General features: G+C 44.2%; 2 protein-coding genes across 3 annotated transcripts in view; one reads left to right on the forward strand and one right to left on the reverse strand.

The window, feature by feature from the left end:
- Window positions 1-539: 539 nt before the first annotated feature.
- LOC138787985 (protein RD3-like) lies at window positions 540-17,885 on the reverse strand. 2 transcript variants are annotated; one of them, XM_069965378.1, is made up of 3 exons: window positions 17,772-17,885; window positions 3,074-3,387; window positions 540-1,635 (listed from the first exon to the last, which is right to left on the reverse strand). In XM_069965378.1, exons 1-3 carry the CDS (start codon window positions 17,772-17,774, stop codon window positions 1,329-1,331), a joined length of 624 nt encoding a protein of 207 aa, XP_069821479.1. In that variant the 5' UTR covers window positions 17,775-17,885; the 3' UTR covers window positions 540-1,328. The 2 variants fall into 2 exon arrangements, with proteins under 2 accessions (XP_069821479.1, XP_069821480.1); XM_069965379.1 differs by lacking the exon at window positions 17,772-17,885 and adding an exon at window positions 7,031-7,473.
- NXF1 (nuclear RNA export factor 1) overlaps window positions 17,824-19,604 on the forward strand; it is a 54,573-nt gene continuing 52,792 nt past the window's right edge. The window contains exon 1 of the mRNA XM_069965376.1: window positions 17,824-17,981. Coding sequence (XP_069821477.1) covers window positions 17,954-17,981 — 28 coding nt within the window. The 5' untranslated portion in view covers window positions 17,824-17,953. The remainder of the gene's footprint in view (window positions 17,982-19,604) is intronic.

Raw genomic sequence — 19,604 nt, forward strand, 5'->3', positions numbered from 1 at the left:
AAAAAATCTCAAGCCTTCCAGTACTTATCAGCTGCTGTATGCCCAACAGGAAGTTGTATTATTTCCAGTCTGGAGAGCAGGAGGGGTTTTCTATGGGGATTTGCTCCTGCTTTGGACAGTTCCTGACATGGACAAAGGAGGCAACAGAGAGCACTGGGTCAGACAGGAAAGAAAACACTACTTCCTGCTGGACATACAGCAGCTAATAAGTACTGGAAGACTTAAGATTTTTTAATAGAAGTGAATTACAAATCTCTGGCACTTTATGGCACCAGTTGATTTGAAAGAAAACATTTTTGGGTGGACTACCCCTTTAAAGGGGTTATCCAGCGCTACAAAAACATGGCCACTTTTCCCCCTACTGTTGTCTTCAGTTTAGGTGCAGTTTGCAATTAAGCTCCATTTACTTCAATGGAACTGAGTTTCAAAACCCCACCCAAACTGGAGACAACAGTAGGGGGAAAGTGGCCATTTTTTGTAGCGCTGGATAACCCCTTTAAGATGTGGCACTTTGGTGCCCTGAGTTGCAATACCTCTCCCTGCTCACTTTCCCTGCCCTCCCCCTCCTTGAGAGATTGAGCTCTTTGTGTCATTTTTATTTATTTTTTTCATCTTTTTTTTTTTCCCCCAAGAGTAAGAAGTTTCAACAGTAAGAATAAGAAATATTTCCATTCCTCCTGCAGAGCCACCTTACTTTTTGGCAAAACCAAAATGCAGAGTCAGAAGAAGTATACAGTGAAACTTCCCCAAAAGACCATCTCTTTGAGAAGACCAGCCCCTCAATGAGACAGATTTTGTGTGATCATGTTTTTAATCCACCGTACATTTTGCATAGTGGCCATTTATTTTCAAAAAGATCACCCCCATAGAAGACCGATTTTCAGGGCAATTTTAGGTGGTCTTAAAGATGTTTCACTGTACTTAGTGCTCATAAATATGACCGTCTTTGAAATGAATGGAGTATGGAGTTGTAGTACGCTGCCCATAGTTGTCACAAAGTTTTTTTTTCTGCTGGATTCCTGTGGAATGTTCCATTAGATCCCATGCTTTGCTTCTAGGAAAGAGTATCTCAATAGCTGCATGAACTCTACATTTTAGGAAAACACTGGTAAATAAAAGTCATAAAAGGCATTCAGTGCAGCACTGGAAGATGGCCATTGTTTCCAATACTAAAAATATAACCCTTTTTGATCCTGCATTGTCAAAGATTTTGAAGTGAGGGATCTCTAATATGCATCCTACAACAAAAGCAGATTATGTCATGTTGATGTGCCCTAACTATATACATTGGGAACTGTGTGCATTAGACATTTTAGTGTATATAAAGTTTAGTCACAATGCACTTCACTTGGCATGCTAAACTCTGGCATACTTTTGCTTCTTGCTCTTCCAGAAGCCATCTCACTCTCCGTATCCGAACCATGTGCATCCTCCAGTTGGAAGGGATTAACACGTATCCGAGGAGGCTTGAAATTGAATGTGGCCAAGCTTTTGGCTCTTCTGCGCTTTTCCCAGCGATTATCCTGTATCTTCCGTTGTAGCTCTTCCTGAGACACAAAATCCTGAAGCACTGATCGAAAGAGGCGTGGAATCTCCGCACCTTCAGGCTCAAACTCCAACATCAGTCTACGAAACCTGTAGAGGAAGACCAAATGTTATTGGTGGCAAACCGGTCCATGGCTATTGGGGTTCTAAGACAACTGTATGTAGGAATTATTTCAAGTCTCTTTCAACCTTTTCAGCATAGAGAAACAATAGTTCATGTTATTATACTGTCATCAGAAGTTGCGGTTGAGCTGTATCATACTATACATACATATGGGACCTATCACTACCATGCATTCAGGTATTTATATTTCTAGACCTTGCATTATAAGGCCAAATTTACAAATGCCTTATGTATTTCTGTTTTTGGCCGACATAGGACACAAGTACCAGAAGTATCTCCTAAAAGTTTGTGCAAATTTTTTTTGTTACATGCAAACCTTGATTTAAAGCGAACCTGTCATAGCTTTCATGCTGCCTTAAAGGAGAAGTCCAGCGATTGCTAAAATCCTGAAGCCTGCTGGGGGAGGGGGGAAATTGATTACAAATAGGCACTCACTTCTCCCTGTGCCCACGGTGAGCCTCACCGGAATCTCTGGGGTGTCCACGTCAAAACTCGACAGATGGACTGCACGCTCAGCCAGTCGGTGACTGGGACAGGACGCCACTCCAGTCACTGATTGACTGAGTAGCTAGTTTAGCAGCCGCTCAGTCATCACAACTCAGGGGAAAATCCTTTACGGCGGGGTTCCCACGGCCGCTCACCACGGGCACGAGGAAAGTCCCTACATGCAATCAGTTTCCCCTCTCCCCCTCCAGGCTGCAGAGTTTTAAGAATCCCCCGAACTTCTCCTTTAACTAGGAGTCATTAGAGTGATGCCGTGTTTTCTTGCTGCTTCACTGTCCTTGTCTAAGATGACCTACTTTTACCCAAGCTGCTAGGCTTGTGGGGCAGGGACCACCCTGACGACTGGTAGTACAGGCAGCATGAAAGTGATGACAGGTTCCCTTTACTGACTGGTTGCATGGAGAACATGGTGAGTGATGAGGAGTGATGTTTGATATCGTATTATTTGTTGTTATTTAGAAGAAAAGGCTGAACAATGCAGGTAGAGCGTTCTTTGCATACCTCACTCATATCTGCAGATTTTTTATTTTTTTTAAGCTTGTCAATAAAGTCAAATTAAAACTTGTACAAGTGGCACATAGAGTTTCTATGGTTTTGTACAATGGGATGTTAGACACGTGCAAGCTACTATAGTCTGCTGTATTCTCCCCAATAGGCAATGCTTTAAAAGTATCTCTAATTTAGCATGTTATAGATTACATTACAGTTTTATCTGTTCATAAATCAAAAGCATAGAGCGGTAAAATATGGGCTCGTAGCAGCCTATGGGAGATATAATATGGATTTATATTAAAGCCACATAACAACTCATTTATACATGATCCCCAGTAAGATAAATAGGTGCTGTTGGAAAAATAAAGTAATGATGGGAATTACATCTCATTCTGTTTAGTATAATACCTGAGTATGACAGGGCCGCATTGAGAAGGACTTATTTTTGAGCAAATGTCTCTCAGGTCCAGCTGGTCGCCTGGGCTGATCTCATAACCTTGGCGTGGAAAGGATGCTAGCCATGTGTAGTCAACTCCATTCTTTACTCGTCGATATTCAATGAGACGCTCTCGCTGCTGTTTTTCAGCACGTTTTAGGTGGGATCCCAGTTCTAACATTAGAGTCTCTGTAACCAGCTCTGCACTACTCCTGGGAGCTAGCTTTGCTGAAGATCCATCTGAGTCATTCCAGCCAAAGAGTCCTGCAAGGAACATCCTTACTACCTAACAAAAGCACATAAAACAATCTGTTAAAATGAGTACTACATAAATATTGTAAGTGCAGTTGTGCATTACTGCCCAAAAAGAAAAGGTATAAAAAAAGAGAAATGTATCCAAGCCTGGTTTTGGTTTCAGGGTGCCTTTACACACACAGGATTCTCAGCGGATCCAGTGCCCGTTTATCCCAATGAGAATACAGCTGCGTGTATGTAAATTAACCCCCCACTGGCTGGAGCTTACTGTACCTGCTCCGCGCTCCGGCTTGCTTCAGGGGCTCTCGCTGGACGTCCTGCGGCGGGGAAGAGCACTGATTGGCTGAGTGAGACGAGCAGAAGCTTGGAACCCCTGAAGCAAGCCGGAGCGGGGAGCAGGTGATGTATGCTCCGGCCAGCGGGGGGTTAACTTACATAACTGCGTGTATGTAAGTTAACCCTCCGCCGGCCGGAGCATGTATTCTCACTGGGATGAATTTGCTGAGTGAAATCCGCTGCGGATCCGGTGTGTGTGAAGGCACCCTAAACAAAATAATTGCATAAAACACACACACACTTATATGCAAAATATGTGCTAAGAATCTGAGACAGAAATCAAGCAAAAGGTGAAAAGTGTTATATATGGAAGAAGAATTCTCAGCTTTTTTATTAGTCAAATAGTCATCAGACAAAAGTTATTGATTGCAGGAGGTTTCAGTGCTGAGGCTCTCTGAAATCCTGAGATACAGCTGGAAAGATAACACTTTAGTGCTTGTCTCTCCCTGTCTGTCTGTTAATCAAGTCCAAATCTTTCACTTTCATTATTGCAAGAGTCAGATCTTTGGCCAGCCAGGAAATGGAGCCACTGCCGCAATCTTTCTCTCCAGTTGTATCTCCATGAGACCCACTAGGATCAATAACATTTGGCATGTCTGTCTTTAAGTAAAAACTTTATACAATATCTTTCTGACACAATCCTATTAAAGAAGCCTATACTAAAACAGTCTTACACAGAGTGGGGAGAGGATGCGCTGCAGTGTGTCTTCTCCGCACTTGTCTGGGTCTGAACTTGTTATATAAACAATACACTTTGGGCCACTTTTACTAATACTGGTGTACCTCCTACCACGCTGCTCATGCTTGGTAACACTGGGTGATTTTAGCATTGGCTATCATAATGAATTCTTTATTCATCTATTCTATTGTAACGTCTGAGAACCATTTTATACATACTAATGTTATATTACAAGAATAAAAGAATATATATTTTTGCAACTGATTATCTAGCAGCTTTTCTAGCCGATAATTGGCCTGTGTAAAAGGCCCTTTACTTAACCCCACTTGGTAATGTATACAGTATGGCGGCAGTAGCTGACAGCTATTTGTTCCAATCTCTCCACACATGAACAAGCATTTATATGTTTAGAATAGAGAAAGAAGGGGTAGGCTGCTGCAATACTCCTCAAGCAGCAACTTATCTCTACAAAAACATAAGGATCAGGTAGCCAAAATCCAACATGCCCAATCTTTCTCTCCCTAGACCTCATCTGACAGAAGAGGCCCCAATTCACATTAGACAGTTGGCTGATCCCACTGAAATTAGTGGGTTCAGCCAAATTGTTCTGATGTGAATAGGGGCTGGGTAGAGGATGAACAATGTTTATGGTAAAGCTCCGAGAATGTATATCCCCAAAAATTTTTTGTCGAAGAACAATCAATAAGTCAAAGAAATTGAAGTGCCTGGTCCTCAAGATGGGATAGTTGGTTTCTAATGCATACAAACCATGGTCACTTATGTATATAGTTAAAGGGGGAACTATCAGGAGGTTAGACAAATATAGCGCTGACCGGCACTAAGGGGATGCGCAGTGCTCCTAATGGTGTCACCGGACCATAAAGCACACGACCAACTGCACCAGAACGGAACTGTGCAACAGGGACATATCAGCAGGTTAGATTCGTCTAACATGCTGATAGTTCCCATGAATAGGTATTCCCATCTTAGCTTAGTGTAACTAACATAGATACACTTGTAGGGCTTGTAAAGTTAAATATTTTTGAAATGTATTATTAACCTAACTTGCCTCCTTCTGATATGCTACTGATATACTACTCTTTCCCTTCCATTGTTTGTCAACTTGTATTTTCTGAAAAGCAAGCAAGGTCTTGCAGTGATATTGCAAATATTTTTATTTTTTTTATCAATGCTTAGATAATCTGTGATAAACTAAAGGCCCTATTAGATGAAACGATTATCGGACGATATCGGCCGTATCATCTTGTGTAATTAAAGACAACGATCAGCCAACATGAACGTTGTCTGTCGTTGTCTTTCAACATGTTGAGGGACAAACAACTAAGATAGCTACAATCTGCTGCCGTCGCTCCGGGGAACAGCTGCTATATTCTATGAGCTGCCCGGAGAATCTAGCGATCACCCAGGCACCCTCCCCCCCCGAGCAGGGAATGAGGAGCAAGCAAGCGCTGACAGCTCCTATCCCTTGCCCTTTGTAATAGGGGCTTAACTTTGTAAAAAGTACAAACATATTAATAAGGACTTACAATAACCCCACATTCTCAGTATCCTAAAAAGTCAAGTACCAGTACCAATACCTGCATATGAACTGCAACTTGTTTACTCATGAATTATAAAATAGTACATAATTCTGTAGATGCGTGATGGATATCCTATCTCTAAAGTTCTTCTATATGAAATACTTTGTATGATTTTTTTTTTATATAATAAAAATTGTAATATTCTATCTCTTTAATTATATACAGAAGTCACAATGGTTTTTATGCATTAGAACCCAATTATGCCACCTTAAGGACCAGGGTTTTTTCTCTTATAGATTGTATTTTGTGTAAAGGATAAACACAACTCGGTCACATATCAGAACACGGTTAGATTCTATTACCACCTTGCATTTATTGTTCCAACAATTAAAAAGTGTTGTTAAGGATGTCCAACCTCTGGGACCCTCCTACCCCGATCTTGATAATGGGGATCCAAGTTCGTTTCAAACAAATCTGTGAGGAATGCATGTGTGCTGCTTCTCTATTCATTGTGCATTGCTGAAGAAAGCCGAGAACAGTGCTCACCTATCTCCAGCAGCTCCAGAGAAAACGAATGGAGTCCAAACAAAGACTTGGGTCCCTGTTCTCACGATCATTGGGGGTCTCTGACACTTACCATCCACAGGATAGGGGATAAGTAAATTAACTTAGTGTATAAGGTCTTCTGATATATTTGTAATAAAGAAATATATTATATGACTAAGAATATACTAATATACACTAGTCTTCATTTCATGCATATGAGTTCTGCTGTAGAAGTACAATAATTCCATAATGCATGTGTTTTATGGGCATATCTAATGGTGTGTTTACACAGACAGATTTATCTGACAGATTTTTGAAGCCAAAGCCAAGAATGGATTTGAGAAGAGGTGAAATCTCATTGTTTCCTTTATGACCTGTACCCTTTTTCAATCTGTTCCTGGCTTTGGCTTCAAAAATCTGTCAGATAAATCTCTGTGTAAACATATCATAAGGTAACTGTATTTAGATCAATTCAATATTACTGCTTGGAATGCTACACGGAATGTAAACTAACCCAAAAACGCAGTTTTATCAATGCCAATCATACAATCTGGATGTGGACAGATAACTACCTGGAATATGCAGCTGTTAAGGTCTTCTTTGTCAAATGACTTCTCTTCTTCAGTTCTTTAAAAAGTCCTTATCTTTTAGAATAAAGTTTTTCCTGAATTGCTCGTTGAGTCCTTATGGATTTCTGGCCTTGTAGCTTCCCACTTTGTATTTCTCCTGTTTGCAGTCTTGTTTCACCTTTAATCTTCTCTGATTTCTCCTCCTCCTCTTCTATCCCCACACTACTGTCATTTCACCAGCTCTACTTATAAGGCTCCATTTAATACTTTGTAATCTGGGGATTCCATCCAGTCAGCATAATTCTCATTGAGAGACTCTGAACTTGTTACATAAATAATACACGTTGGGGCACTTTTACTAACACTGGTGTACCTCCTACCACACTGCCATGTGTATGTTTGGTAACACTCATTAAGTCATTTTAGCACGGACTATGATGATGAATTCTTTATTCATGTACTCTACTGTAAAGTTTGCGAACCATTTTATACATAAGGATGTTATATTACACAAATAAAAAAATATATATTTTCACGGCTCTGCTGAACGGATGATCAGTAGAGGGTGTGTTGGCACCCAGACAATCAGACATTGATGGACTGTACTGTGGATGAACTATCAATGTAAAATCTTGTAAAACCCCTTTAAGTTTACCTACACCCACTTTCTTGGGGCACCTTTGTACAATTTTTCACAATATCACAGGAATTGTTTTGGGGTTATATTAGACTCAGACCTAACTTTTATAGCCTTTATCCAGTTACTCATTGTCACCAGCACCTTAAAAACGTCTCTAGAATCCATGTTTCCTTACTGCTGAAACCACTAAAATGCTGTGTTTGGCTGGGTTCATACTACGGAACCCGAGCAGAGAATTTCCGCCAGATTACATAGCTCGTACCCGTTCCCGGACACGCGTCTCTCCGCCCAGATTCCGATAGTGTAATAGGGCCGCCCATAGAATGGTGTCTATGGAGCTGGCGGAGAGGCGCGCGGCCGTGAACAGGTACAAGCTATGGAATCCGGCGGAAATTCTCTGCTCAAGTTCCATAGTGTGAACCCAGCCTTGCTTGGATTCATTCCTGTCGTGACTACTGCAGCTCATTACTAATTGGCCTTTCCTTCTCTAAATTCTTCCCTTTATATATCACCCCCCAACATCTCTGTCTACCACTTTACCCATTCTCAATGTTCTGCTAATAATCTAAAACATAAATCCTCCATGATCTGAACCTCTAATCTCCAAGACTTTGGTCATGTTGCACTGGTTCTCTGGAATGCAATACTAACAACACTAACGGTATGTTCACACTGAGTAAATCAGGCAGAATTCTACGGCGGAATTTTCCACCACAGAATCCAGCCTGTCTCAGTGTGCCATAGCCTGTCTATGGGAAAGTGCCAGCTCCTCCCATAGACAGGCTATGGCCCTCTCCGTGGTGCAATTCCGCCTGATTTACCCTTAGGGTGAGATTTATCTGACAGTTTTTTAAGCCAAAGCCAGGAACAGACTATCAACAGGGAACAGGTCATAAAGGAAACACTGAGTTTTCTCCTCTTTTCAAATCCATTCCTGGCTTTGGCTTAAAAAACCTGTGAGATAAATCTCTATGTGTAAAGGCAGCCTTATGGTGCATTTACACAGAGAGAGATATCTGACAGATTTTTGAAGCCAAAGCCAGGAACAGACTATAAACAGGGAACAGGTCACAAAGGAAAGACAGATTTCTCCTCTTTTCAAATCCATTGCTGGCTTTGGCTTCCAAAATCTGTCAGATTAATCTCTCTATAAACGCACCATTAGACTCCCACTGTTTTCCCCTAAAAACACAATTGAGCAGGTTTACACCATTCCACAAATGGCATACCTCCCAACTTTTTGGACGGCCAAAGAGGGATACTTGTGGTTCACACTAAAAAAAATTATGGATCCAAAACGGATCCATAACATCTACAGCTGTGTTTATGGGACCATATGAACTGCATGAGTGAAATGATGTGTGACAGGGACCCAGTGGCGGATTAAATGTACACTGGGCCCCGGGCTGTCCACCCAACCTGCCCCCCCCCCCCCAGTCAATCCGCCCACATTATAATCCGCTACTGCCCCCCGCTGTCCCCAATAAACACTGCCTGCCTCCCCTTGCTGCTACCCCCAGTAAGCATTGTCCACCCCACCTCCGCTGCCCCTAATAAACATATTGCCACTTGTTCACCTGCTGTTGCCCCCAATAAACATATTGTCACCTGGTTTCCTGCTGTTGCCCCCCCCCCCCCCCAAGGTCACAGCTGCACAGAGGTTGTCAGGAGAGGAGGGGGCTGATCTTATAGGGGAGGTCACAGCAGCACAGAGGATGTCAGGAGTGGAGGGGGCTGATCTATAGGGGAGATCACAGCAGCACAGAGGATGTCAGCTGGCCCCCTCTTCCCCCCTTATAGATGGTCCCCCTCTTCCCTATTCCCCCCTTATAGATGGCCCCCTCTTCCCCCCCCTTATAGATGCTCCCCCTCTTCCCCCCTTATAGATGGTCTCCCTTTCCCCCCTTATAGATGGTCCCCCTTATCCCCTCTTATAGATGGTCCCCCTCTGCCCCCCCTTATAGATGGTCCCCTCCGCCCCCCCTCATGGATGGTTCCCCTCTGCCCCCCCTTATAGATGGTCCCCCTCTGCGCCCCCCCCCCCTCCCCCTTATAGATGGTCCCCCTCTCCCCCCCCCCCCCCCCTGTGCAGATAACACAAAAAAACACAACACAACTCCCCTGCCATCCGTTCCCCCGTCGAGCCTGTCGCCTCCTGGTCTGTCCCCGTCTGATGTGCGGCTGCCGGGGGTGTCCTGTCCTATCCCCGGCAGCGCGCGCATCAGAGAGCTCCCCGTGCGCCGAAAGTCACGGCCACAGGCGCACGGGGAGCTCTCTGATGCGCGCGCTGCTGGGGATAGGACGGGACACCCCCGGCAGCCACGCATCAGCCGGGGGACAGCCGGACTCTTGTGACCGCAAGCAAAACAATGCTTGCGGTCACAAGAGAGTCAAGGGCGGATTATAATGTGGGCAGCTTGGCATGGGCCCCCCCCGGAGCCTTGGGCCCCGGGCGGCCGCCCAAACCGCCCATATTATAATCCGCCACTGCAGGGACCATAATGTCACATGATTCATCTGAATATAACAATTTTTAGGATCCAACTTGCACCACATGATGGAATAATATGGTCTATTATACAGTAAGAAACCAGACACTTTCTACAGCACCATACAAAGTTCATTAATGCCAGTCTAATTCATGTCAAAAAGAGGAACATGTAAGGGACAAAGAGGGACAGAGGGACTTAACTCAAAAGTAGGGACTGTCCCTCCAAAAGAGGGACACTTGAGAGGTATGAAATGGTATTCGCTGTCCGCTGCTGCTGCTCTGTACGCTCTGAAGAATGAACATGTTCATTCTTCAGCGCGGACAGGGCAGGAGCGTGCGCCTCCCATAGACTCCCATTATGAGCGGGAGGCTAACGGCATTCTGCGGCGGACAATTCCGTCACGGAATTCCGCTACCTTTGCTCAGTGGGAACGGGGCCTAACCATCTGGCTCATCCACCTAAGTGTACAACCCTATTTATATATATTGGAACATTATACAAATAAAACACCTTGGTGCAGATTTATCAAAGGGTGTAAAAAAAAACCACTGATGTAAACTGCCCTCAGCAACCAATCACAGCTCCTCTTTCATTTTATCAGAGCTGAAAGCTGAGCTGTGATTGGTTTCTGTGGGCAGTTTACACCAGTCTATATTTTACACCTTTTGATAAATCTCCCCCTTATGTCTATTGTCTCAACCCTGTTTTACACAGTATTGCATAGCCCTCACTAATTGTTTGAATAATTGATTAAATAATGATGACATTCCCTCATGCCTGATTTATTAAAGCGACTCTGTGCCCACAATCTGTCCCCCCCAAACCACATGTTCCTTAAGATAGTTGCTTTTATACCAAGATCTGTCCTGGGGTCCATTCGGCAGGGGATGCAGTTGTTGTTCTAAAAAACAACTTTTAAACTTGCAGTGTCAAACTGACGTGGCCTAGAGTACCCGTGCCTTAGGATAGCGACACCCCTCCATACACCCCTCCATCCCTCTTCCCCGCCCTCTTCATCATTAGGGATGCCCCTAGAACAATTTCTCCTATTCATAACCTGTGTGAACACTGTACATGTGCTGGATAGTTAAGGCCCCTGTGCAATGTTCATACAGGTGATGAATAGGACAAATCCTGCCTGGGGCATTCCTAATGATGAGGAGAGCGGGGAGGAGGGATGAAGGGGCGTCGCAGTCCTAGGACATGGGTACTCTAGGCCACGCCAATTTGACACAGGGCTGCATGTTTAAAAGTTGTATTTTAGGACAATAACTGCATCACCTGCCATACGGCCCCCATGACAGAACTTGGGGGGGTTTGGGGGTATCAGATTGTGGGTAGAGAGTAGCTTTACGGTTTGCCTCTGGAAACAGGTGTGAGGCAGGCAAAAATCTACCCCTGCTCTGAGCAGAAAACTCTTGTGGTTTCACTGACCTGCCTAGGCATTTCAGAATAGACCATAAGTTTCTGTATCAGCAAACGCTTACTCTGTATCATGTTGCCTGTGGTTTAGGCAGCATGAAACAGGTCAGGTTCCTGTTAAGATAAGCATGTTAATTACACAAAATAACATTGTAAGCGCAAACTGTTAAAAAGAACTCAGAAGATACTGTATATATAAAATGCAAAATACAAATATCAATAAATAGAAAAGATACATTATGTTTGTTCCATTAGGGAATTCAAAAATATACACAAAGACATAACAATAACATTACAAACATGGTTAACAGGAACTCTGGCTTGTTTACTGAACATGTCCTTAAGGCTCTTGTGAGAACCGCATTAAAATGCTAATGAAGCGATATAAGACGAGGCTTTCCTATTATACTAGGGATTAGGGAGTATAATCCCATCTAGTTAGCCAGCTAGAGTCAAAGGGAGGGCAGTTCTCCATCCAGTTATACACTAAATGAAATGAACGCTACACGTAAAATCCAAGCATCAAGCATATACAGTTAATTGGATTTGACCTTCCAATTATCCTTCTTTTCCTGTTTCTGTTTACATTTACCGTCTGGATTTTGAGCCAATTTGAATTTTACATTAAAGAACTGAATTCACTATTCCATATATATATATATATATATATATATATATATATATATATATATATTCATAGCTAGTTGTCTACAGACTTTCAATAACATAAAAAGTCAAAAATGACAAATGCTTTTAAAGCGACTCTGTACTAGGGATTTGCCGAAGTTCGGGTTCGTTTAAACCTGAACTATCGGCTTCTGATTCCCAATGTCTGCAGCCTCTGTGAACAGCCTATGCCAATGTCTGTATCCCAGTTATCCGGGCGGTCCGTAAGGTTGTATCCGGCCTGTTCACGGAGGCTGCAAACAGCGGGAATCAGAAGCCGATAGTTCAGGTTCATACGAACCCGAACTTCGGCAAATTCGCTCATCTCTACTCTGTACCCACAATCTGACCCCCCAAACCACTTGTACCTTCGGATAGCTGCTTTTAATCCAAGATCTGTCCTGGGGTCTGTTCGGCAGGTGATGCAGTTATTGTTCAAAAAAACAACTTTTAAACTTGCAGCCCTGTGTCAAACAGCTGTGACCTAGAGTATCTGTGCCCTAGGCCTGCACCACCTCTCTGTCCCTCCTCCCCACCCTGTTCATCATAAGGAAAGCCACTGGCAAGATTTTTCCTATTCCTCTGCCGTGAACACTGCACAGGTGCCTTAACGATTCAGCCCATGTGGAGTGTTCACACAGCTGATGAACAGGAGAAAATCTGCCTAGGGGCATTCCTAATGATGAGGAGGGCGGGGAGGAGGGATGGAGAGGTTGTGCCAGCCTAATGCATACACAATCTAGGCCACGGAAGTTTGACATAGGGCTGCGAGTTTAAAAGTTGTTTTTCAGGACAATAACTGCATCACCTGCTGAACGGAGCCCAGGACAGATCTTGGATTAAAAGCAGCTATCTGAAGATACAAGCGGTTTGGGGTGGGCAGATTGTGGGTACAGAGTCACTTTAAAGTATGTAGCCTGGAGGAAAAAGAAACAAATCCTATTGGGCCAGAACTGCTGCAAAATTTTCCTATAAATTTGTAGCTGTGCCATGCTTATTACGTCGTGGATTTGTGCTTCACATTGAAGTTTTGTTTTTGTTTTTTAAATAAATTCTTCATTTAACGATGACTGTGGCAAGTCAACAGAGGGGGTGACCACAAAGCAAAAAAACGTAGCAAAGTCCACTGTGGCATATAAAACAAAGACATAGGCACGTAAATACAATCAGGTGCCAGTGCAGACAATTAGCAGTACTTTCCAAAACTTAATAAAACAAAAGAAAAGGAATAGAAACAAAAACTGAGTAAGGGCCCTGTTACACGAATTGATAATCGGCTGAATTGGCCGATTATCGCTCTGTGTAATAGACAACGATCAGCCGATGATCATGTCATCAGCTAATCATTTATGTAGTTTCAAACCTAAAATCATCGTGCACCGACCGTGCATTGCTGCGTGTAATAGCCATGCGCGGCGGACGACTGACGATTCCACAAGCACCATACTTTACCTAAACCTAAGACGTCCTCCTGAGGAAGCGATACAACGCAAAACGTGCGTGGCAGTCATACTTGTGCGGCAGTTATATGGGTGAGTCTCTGTGATTTTGTTTACATTGCACATGCATCCCTGATTGACCGGACCGTTACATGTATACCCTATGTGGGACTGCGGTTATGTATAGGGAGCTAATCAGGTGTATGCATGTGGATTATTTCTAAATACTCTATCCAGAGCAATGATATGATGGTTTTGTAAAATATTATAAGCTGCTGTGTGCCTGGTCTGTTCTCTTGTTTAATTATTTTGTGTTTTTTTTTTTTTTTTTTTTTTTAAATAAAGTATGGTATTTTAATATGATAACTAGCCTTGTTTCTGCATGTACAACTTTACCTAAACATGTTGCAGGTCTTCTCCTGTGCTTCTTTCTCCCGATCCTGCAGCAGCTTCGGAGCGGCCTGTCTGAGCTAACAGACCGCTCAGCCAATCACTGGCTGAGACCCGGCCGGCACATTGGTAACAATGTCTCTACAGCCCTCGCTAAATGATTATCAGGCCGTGTAATAGGCCCAGTAAACGAGCGGCCATCTAGCAGATCGGCGCTCGTTTAAATTTTTGATCAAGCCGCCACGTGGAATAGGACCCTAAGCCTATTCTAGAGCCAGAAAAGGCTCCAACGCTAGAAGAAAGTATAAACAGTAGTAGAGAGGAAGAGAAGTTAGAGTTGGGGGGGAGGTAACACAAGGTAAGGTGACAAAGGGGAACAAGGACACACCAGGACAAAGAAGACCTGGACGGACCCATCACTCACCAAAAGATGCAGCTTTTCGGAGAAGCTCAATGTAGTCATCAATTTGCTGAAATTCCATCCAGGGAAGCCAGGTTGGATGAAACTGAGCATTGAAGTTTTAGGGGGAGGAAATTAAGTCCTCCATTCTCATTACCTCATTCACTTTTCTAGATGGGGGGCCTCAGGACATTTCCAGTAGAGAGGAAAGCAGGCCCAAGCTGTCATCACGAGAAATCGCAGGACAGAGCGCCAGTATTTTTTAGTGGACATCTCGCTGTGATGGAGAAGGAAAAAGGCCAACGTAAAGTCTACGGTAACGCCAGACACTTTCCTGGCTATCTCTTGGACCTTAGCCCAAAAGGGAGTGAGAGAGTGGCATGACCAGAATATATGGACAAACGTGCCCTCCGCACCATCGCACCACCAGCAGGTAGGATCAGCCTCAGGCCAAATTGCATTCAGCTTAACGGGGACCCTGTACCATCAGGAGACAATCTTGTATCCAGCCTCCTGAAAACGGGAGCTATTGGAACATTTGTGAGAATATCGGTACACTGGGCCGGAGTCAACGTCAGTTGCAAGTCCTCTTCCTATTTGGCCAGGAAAGAGGGTGGGTCGTGATCAGGTGGTAATATCAATTCTGCCTAAATCAGGGATAGGGAATGTCGGGGAGGTCCCTCTCCAGCGCACAGTGCCTACATTCAAGTTAAACATTAATAAACTTAATAAATTAAATACAATACGCAGAAACTAAAGCAGTGTCAGACCGGTTTACTGGAGGACCAGAGAATCCTCTGGTGGGGCCTGATGGGGGTGGAGCTCTGGTGGTGCCAGGAATCCAGGACACCTGTTCATGTAAGTGCACCATTCAATTGTGTGTGTACCTTTAGGCTATGTTCACACTACGTATATGTCCGGCCGCATAATTTCCCGGCCGGACGTATACGTGTTAAACTCCGACCGGGGAGTTACGTAAGTTGCAGCCGGCTACGTACGGTCCGCGAACTTACGCCCGTAGTCTACTTATGCTTCCCGAGCGCCCTACGTAGTGATCTGACAGCGGTCTTTTACTTGGAAATCTTCGGCTAGCCCCGGACACCATACAGAACCTTTTGGATCGGCAAAGAAAAGTGCAACGCGTACGATCCTGGCGTAAGTTCTTACGTAGTGTGAACTGTGCAGCCGTAGATCGTATACTTTCCATTGTACGCAAACTACGTAAATCTCCAGCCACTTCTTCACGGAACGCGCTACGTCCGGAAACTTACGTAGTGTGAACATAGCCCCAAGATGCACATGCAATTGAGCGAAGGCTGGCAGCCAGCCAGGTTTTCTATTATTGCCTGTGCTGGCATGTCGGGAACCCAGCAGCAGCGGTGGAGCATATGTGCTGTGATTGTTTTTTTTCCTCTCTGCAAATGGGGACCATCTACTTTTGGAGACTGCACAAAGGAGGGGTAACTGCTATAGGGGATGTAAAAAGGTGGGCCACCTATTATATGACGACTACACAGAGGGGGCCATGTACTTTAGAAAACTGCACAGAGGGGGGGCCATTTACTATGGGGGGGGGGGCTACACAGAGGGGGCCATCTGCAATAGGGGGAATACACAGAAAGGGGCATGTACTATATGAAGATGACACAGAGCGGGAATCTACTATATGAAGACTCCACAGAGGGGCTACCAACTATATTCGGGCTACAGAGAGGGGGCAACCTACTATATGATGACTGCACAGAGGGGGCTATTTACTATATGGGAGCTGCATAAAGGGGCTATCTCCCATATGGGAAATGCACAGAGGGGGCACTTACTATATAGGGGTTGCACAGAGGTGCCATACACTAAATAGGGGGTTGCACAGAAGGGGCAGTCTGCTATATGGGCTGTTCACAGAGACAGCCATCTACTGTAAAGGGGCTGCCCAAAGCGGGGGGGGGGCATCTACTATATAGAACGGGGGTGTCACTCTAATACACAGTGGGACAAAATAAAAAAATGGGCAAAGTCACAGGCCAACCTTAATCATTACTGAAGCGGAAAGCAGCGGTTCTGGCACTGTCAGTGGTGTGCATCATCCAGTGCTGTGCACTATGATATATGACATGATAAATTGCTATGATATGCCCCAACCCATGAAATAACAGCCAGCCCCCCCAAGTCTCCCATATAGTAGCCAGCTCTCCCTAATAGTCATATATAGTAACCAGCCCTTCCCCCATAGTCTCATATAGTAGCCAGCTCTCCCCCATTGTCTCGTATAGTAGCCAACCCTTCCCCCATTGTCTCTTATATAGTAGCCAGCCCTCCCCCGTAGTCTCATATATCTCATATATACTGCGAACGACTGGACGACGTCTTATTCAATGCGAATGATTTGCGAACGTTTTGCGAACGAGCAACGATAAAAATTAAAAATAGGTCCAGGTCTTATAAAGCGATCAACGATTTCTCGTTCTGTAGTTAATCGTTAACTGCATTTCAACCGAACGATTATCGTTTAGATTCGAACGATTTAACGATAATCTGAACGATAATCGTACGGTGGAATAGGGCCCTTAGTGACGGGTTGCCACTTCTGCACAGCCGCCTGCAATTAACTCTTTCAATGATGCGATCGTGGCATTAAAATGTCAAGCGGCAGGCGCGAGCTCCTATCACTGTCTGATTTAAAGGGGTAGATCCCCCCAACATTTTTTTTATTTCAAATAAATTGGATGCCATAGATTTGTAATTTACTTCTATTAAAAAATCTCAAATCTTCAAGTACTTATCAGCTGCCATTTGTCCTATTATTCTTTCCTGTCTGGAGAGCAGGAGAGGTTTTCTATGGGGATTTGCTAATGCTATGGACAGCTTCTAACATAGACAAAGGTGGCAGCAGAGAGCACTGTGTCAGACTGGAGAGAATACACCACTTCATGCAGGACATACAGCAGCTAATAAGTACTGGAAGAATTTAAGAATTTTAAATAGAAGTAAATTACGAATCTCTGGCACTGTTTGGCGCCAGTTGATATGAAAGGAAAAAGAAGGGAGGGGGGGGAGGACGTCTTGAGGACTAAAACGGCAGTTTTATGTTTTAAAATAGATCAAAACAGCAACCAGGGCAGATCAGGAAATGAAAGCTGAGCTTCTTTTTTGGGGGATAAATAATTGTGCTAAAATTGCCTAAAGTCCTATAATAATATGTAGTGCTGTAAGAAAAGATCACGGAGAAAAAAACCACCCCCCTCCGCAAAAGTCCTATCTACCATGCGCCCTAAGCAGTACAGCTCGTGGGTTATACCATTCTGCCGGAGGGAGGGGGGGGATATTCCACAGAACGCAGTGACCTCGTTTCCAATTCTTTGTGCGTCACGTCCGGTCCGGAGTCGCCTCGTTGCTACGGTGATTCGTGGAGAGGTGTAGGCGGGTTCTTTCTAGGGGGAAGTGACGAGAGGTTGGAGCCTGTATTCCAGCGAGCTAGAGATGGCGGATGGTGGCCGGTCCTATATCGGTAAGTTTGTTTGCTGACCGTTCTGTGCGCTGGAGTGAGGAAATTCCTCCGAATATAATAGTTGTGATAGAGTCCGAGGAGACAACGGGACCTGCTGTGTGCGATGAGGCAGCCGTGGTGGGCTCTCATACATGGCTGGTGGGGGAGGGGGAGTAAAGTAATTGGAGGGGGGGGGGGGCTAGAGTTACATGTGAGGGGACATGTGCACCCACCCAGCATGAGGGAAGCCTTTCTATTCGTTTCAGCCCTTTAAAATGTTACAAATAGATTGGCTTTAGGCTAATTGCCAGTCAAGAGTCCAGGAGGTGGAGCCAGAATGCATGACTCTAGTGTCTTGTCCCTATTGGTTTTGTTGCATCTGAAAACACATACAGGGTCAGATGTGGAACCATAGGGTTGTGTATTACTGCGCGGTGGGGTAGGGGGCTAAAAGGGTCTGATGTTTTTTTTGTTTTAAGGGTTAACTAGGATTAGAAAAATCACTATAATCCAGAAGTGTTGTGACGCCTGTTCACAAGTTTTCTGCTATTGCACCTTGATCCTATTAAATTAAATTTTTTTAAAAAAAAATTCCTATGTTTGGGGGCTAAATGTTTTTGCAGTTTTATGCCAGACCAGTGTGTTTGGTTACATCTTATTCTGTTGCATACGTCGTGTCGTTCTTTAGTCGGATGGTTGCCTTCCAGCTAACATCTGCAGCGACAATACTTTTAATTCTTTTACTTTCTCTTCTACGTGTAAAGACCATGTAAAATGGTCCTAAAGATTCTCTTCCAGTGTCAGGTTTTCCATTACGTTTTGCGCTGCACCTGATGTTTCCTTATCACGGTACCATGAAGTTAGGAATAAGGAGATGTCTTTGAGGTTTTTTTTAGTTCATGGGACAAGGAGTTGAAGAAACATAATAAACAAAGTATACTTACTTATCCTCCTGCCCCGTAGTGCCCCTCCTGGGTCTCGCTGACAGCCTGCAGCTGGAACGTCACGTACCCTGCTGATACCATCCCAGTCGCTGACTGGGCAATCAATCAGCTGAGCTGTTGCAGATGGAGCCGGGTATGTGATGTACCTGGATTCCAGACAAAAATGACAGCTGGCTGCCATCACTGAGACCCGGGAGCTTTGTAACAGCGGCGTGGGGATGGGTAAGTACACTATGGGGGGAGATTTATCAAACTGGTGTAAAGTAGAATAGTCTGTTTCCCCTAGCAACCAATCAGATTCCAACTTTTATTCCTCAAAGATTCTTTAAAAAATGAAAGGTGGAATCTGATTGGTTGCCAGGGGCAACTGAGACAATTCTACTTTACACCAGTTTGATAAATCTCCCCCTTTGTTTATTAAGTTCCCTCACACCACTGCCTTTTTTATTTTTGCTTTTATGAGACTTCTTTTTCAAAGGCTGTCCACTTTTCCTGACAAAGATAATCATTATTTGGCACGCTCTGGAATGATAGTAATAACTAGGTAGATGCAATATTAAAGGGGATATCCGGAGAGCATAATAGACTACGTTTTCTGCTTTCCGACGCTCCACTTTCTTTGTCTGCCTGTCTGTGCTGCTAACTTCCGGGGACAGTTTTCAAAAGCTGCCTGGAGTTACAGTTAGGGCCCTATTCCACC

This window comes from Dendropsophus ebraccatus, chromosome 4 (genome assembly GCF_027789765.1).
Source record: "Dendropsophus ebraccatus isolate aDenEbr1 chromosome 4, aDenEbr1.pat, whole genome shotgun sequence".
Taxonomy (NCBI): domain Eukaryota; kingdom Metazoa; phylum Chordata; class Amphibia; order Anura; family Hylidae; genus Dendropsophus; species Dendropsophus ebraccatus.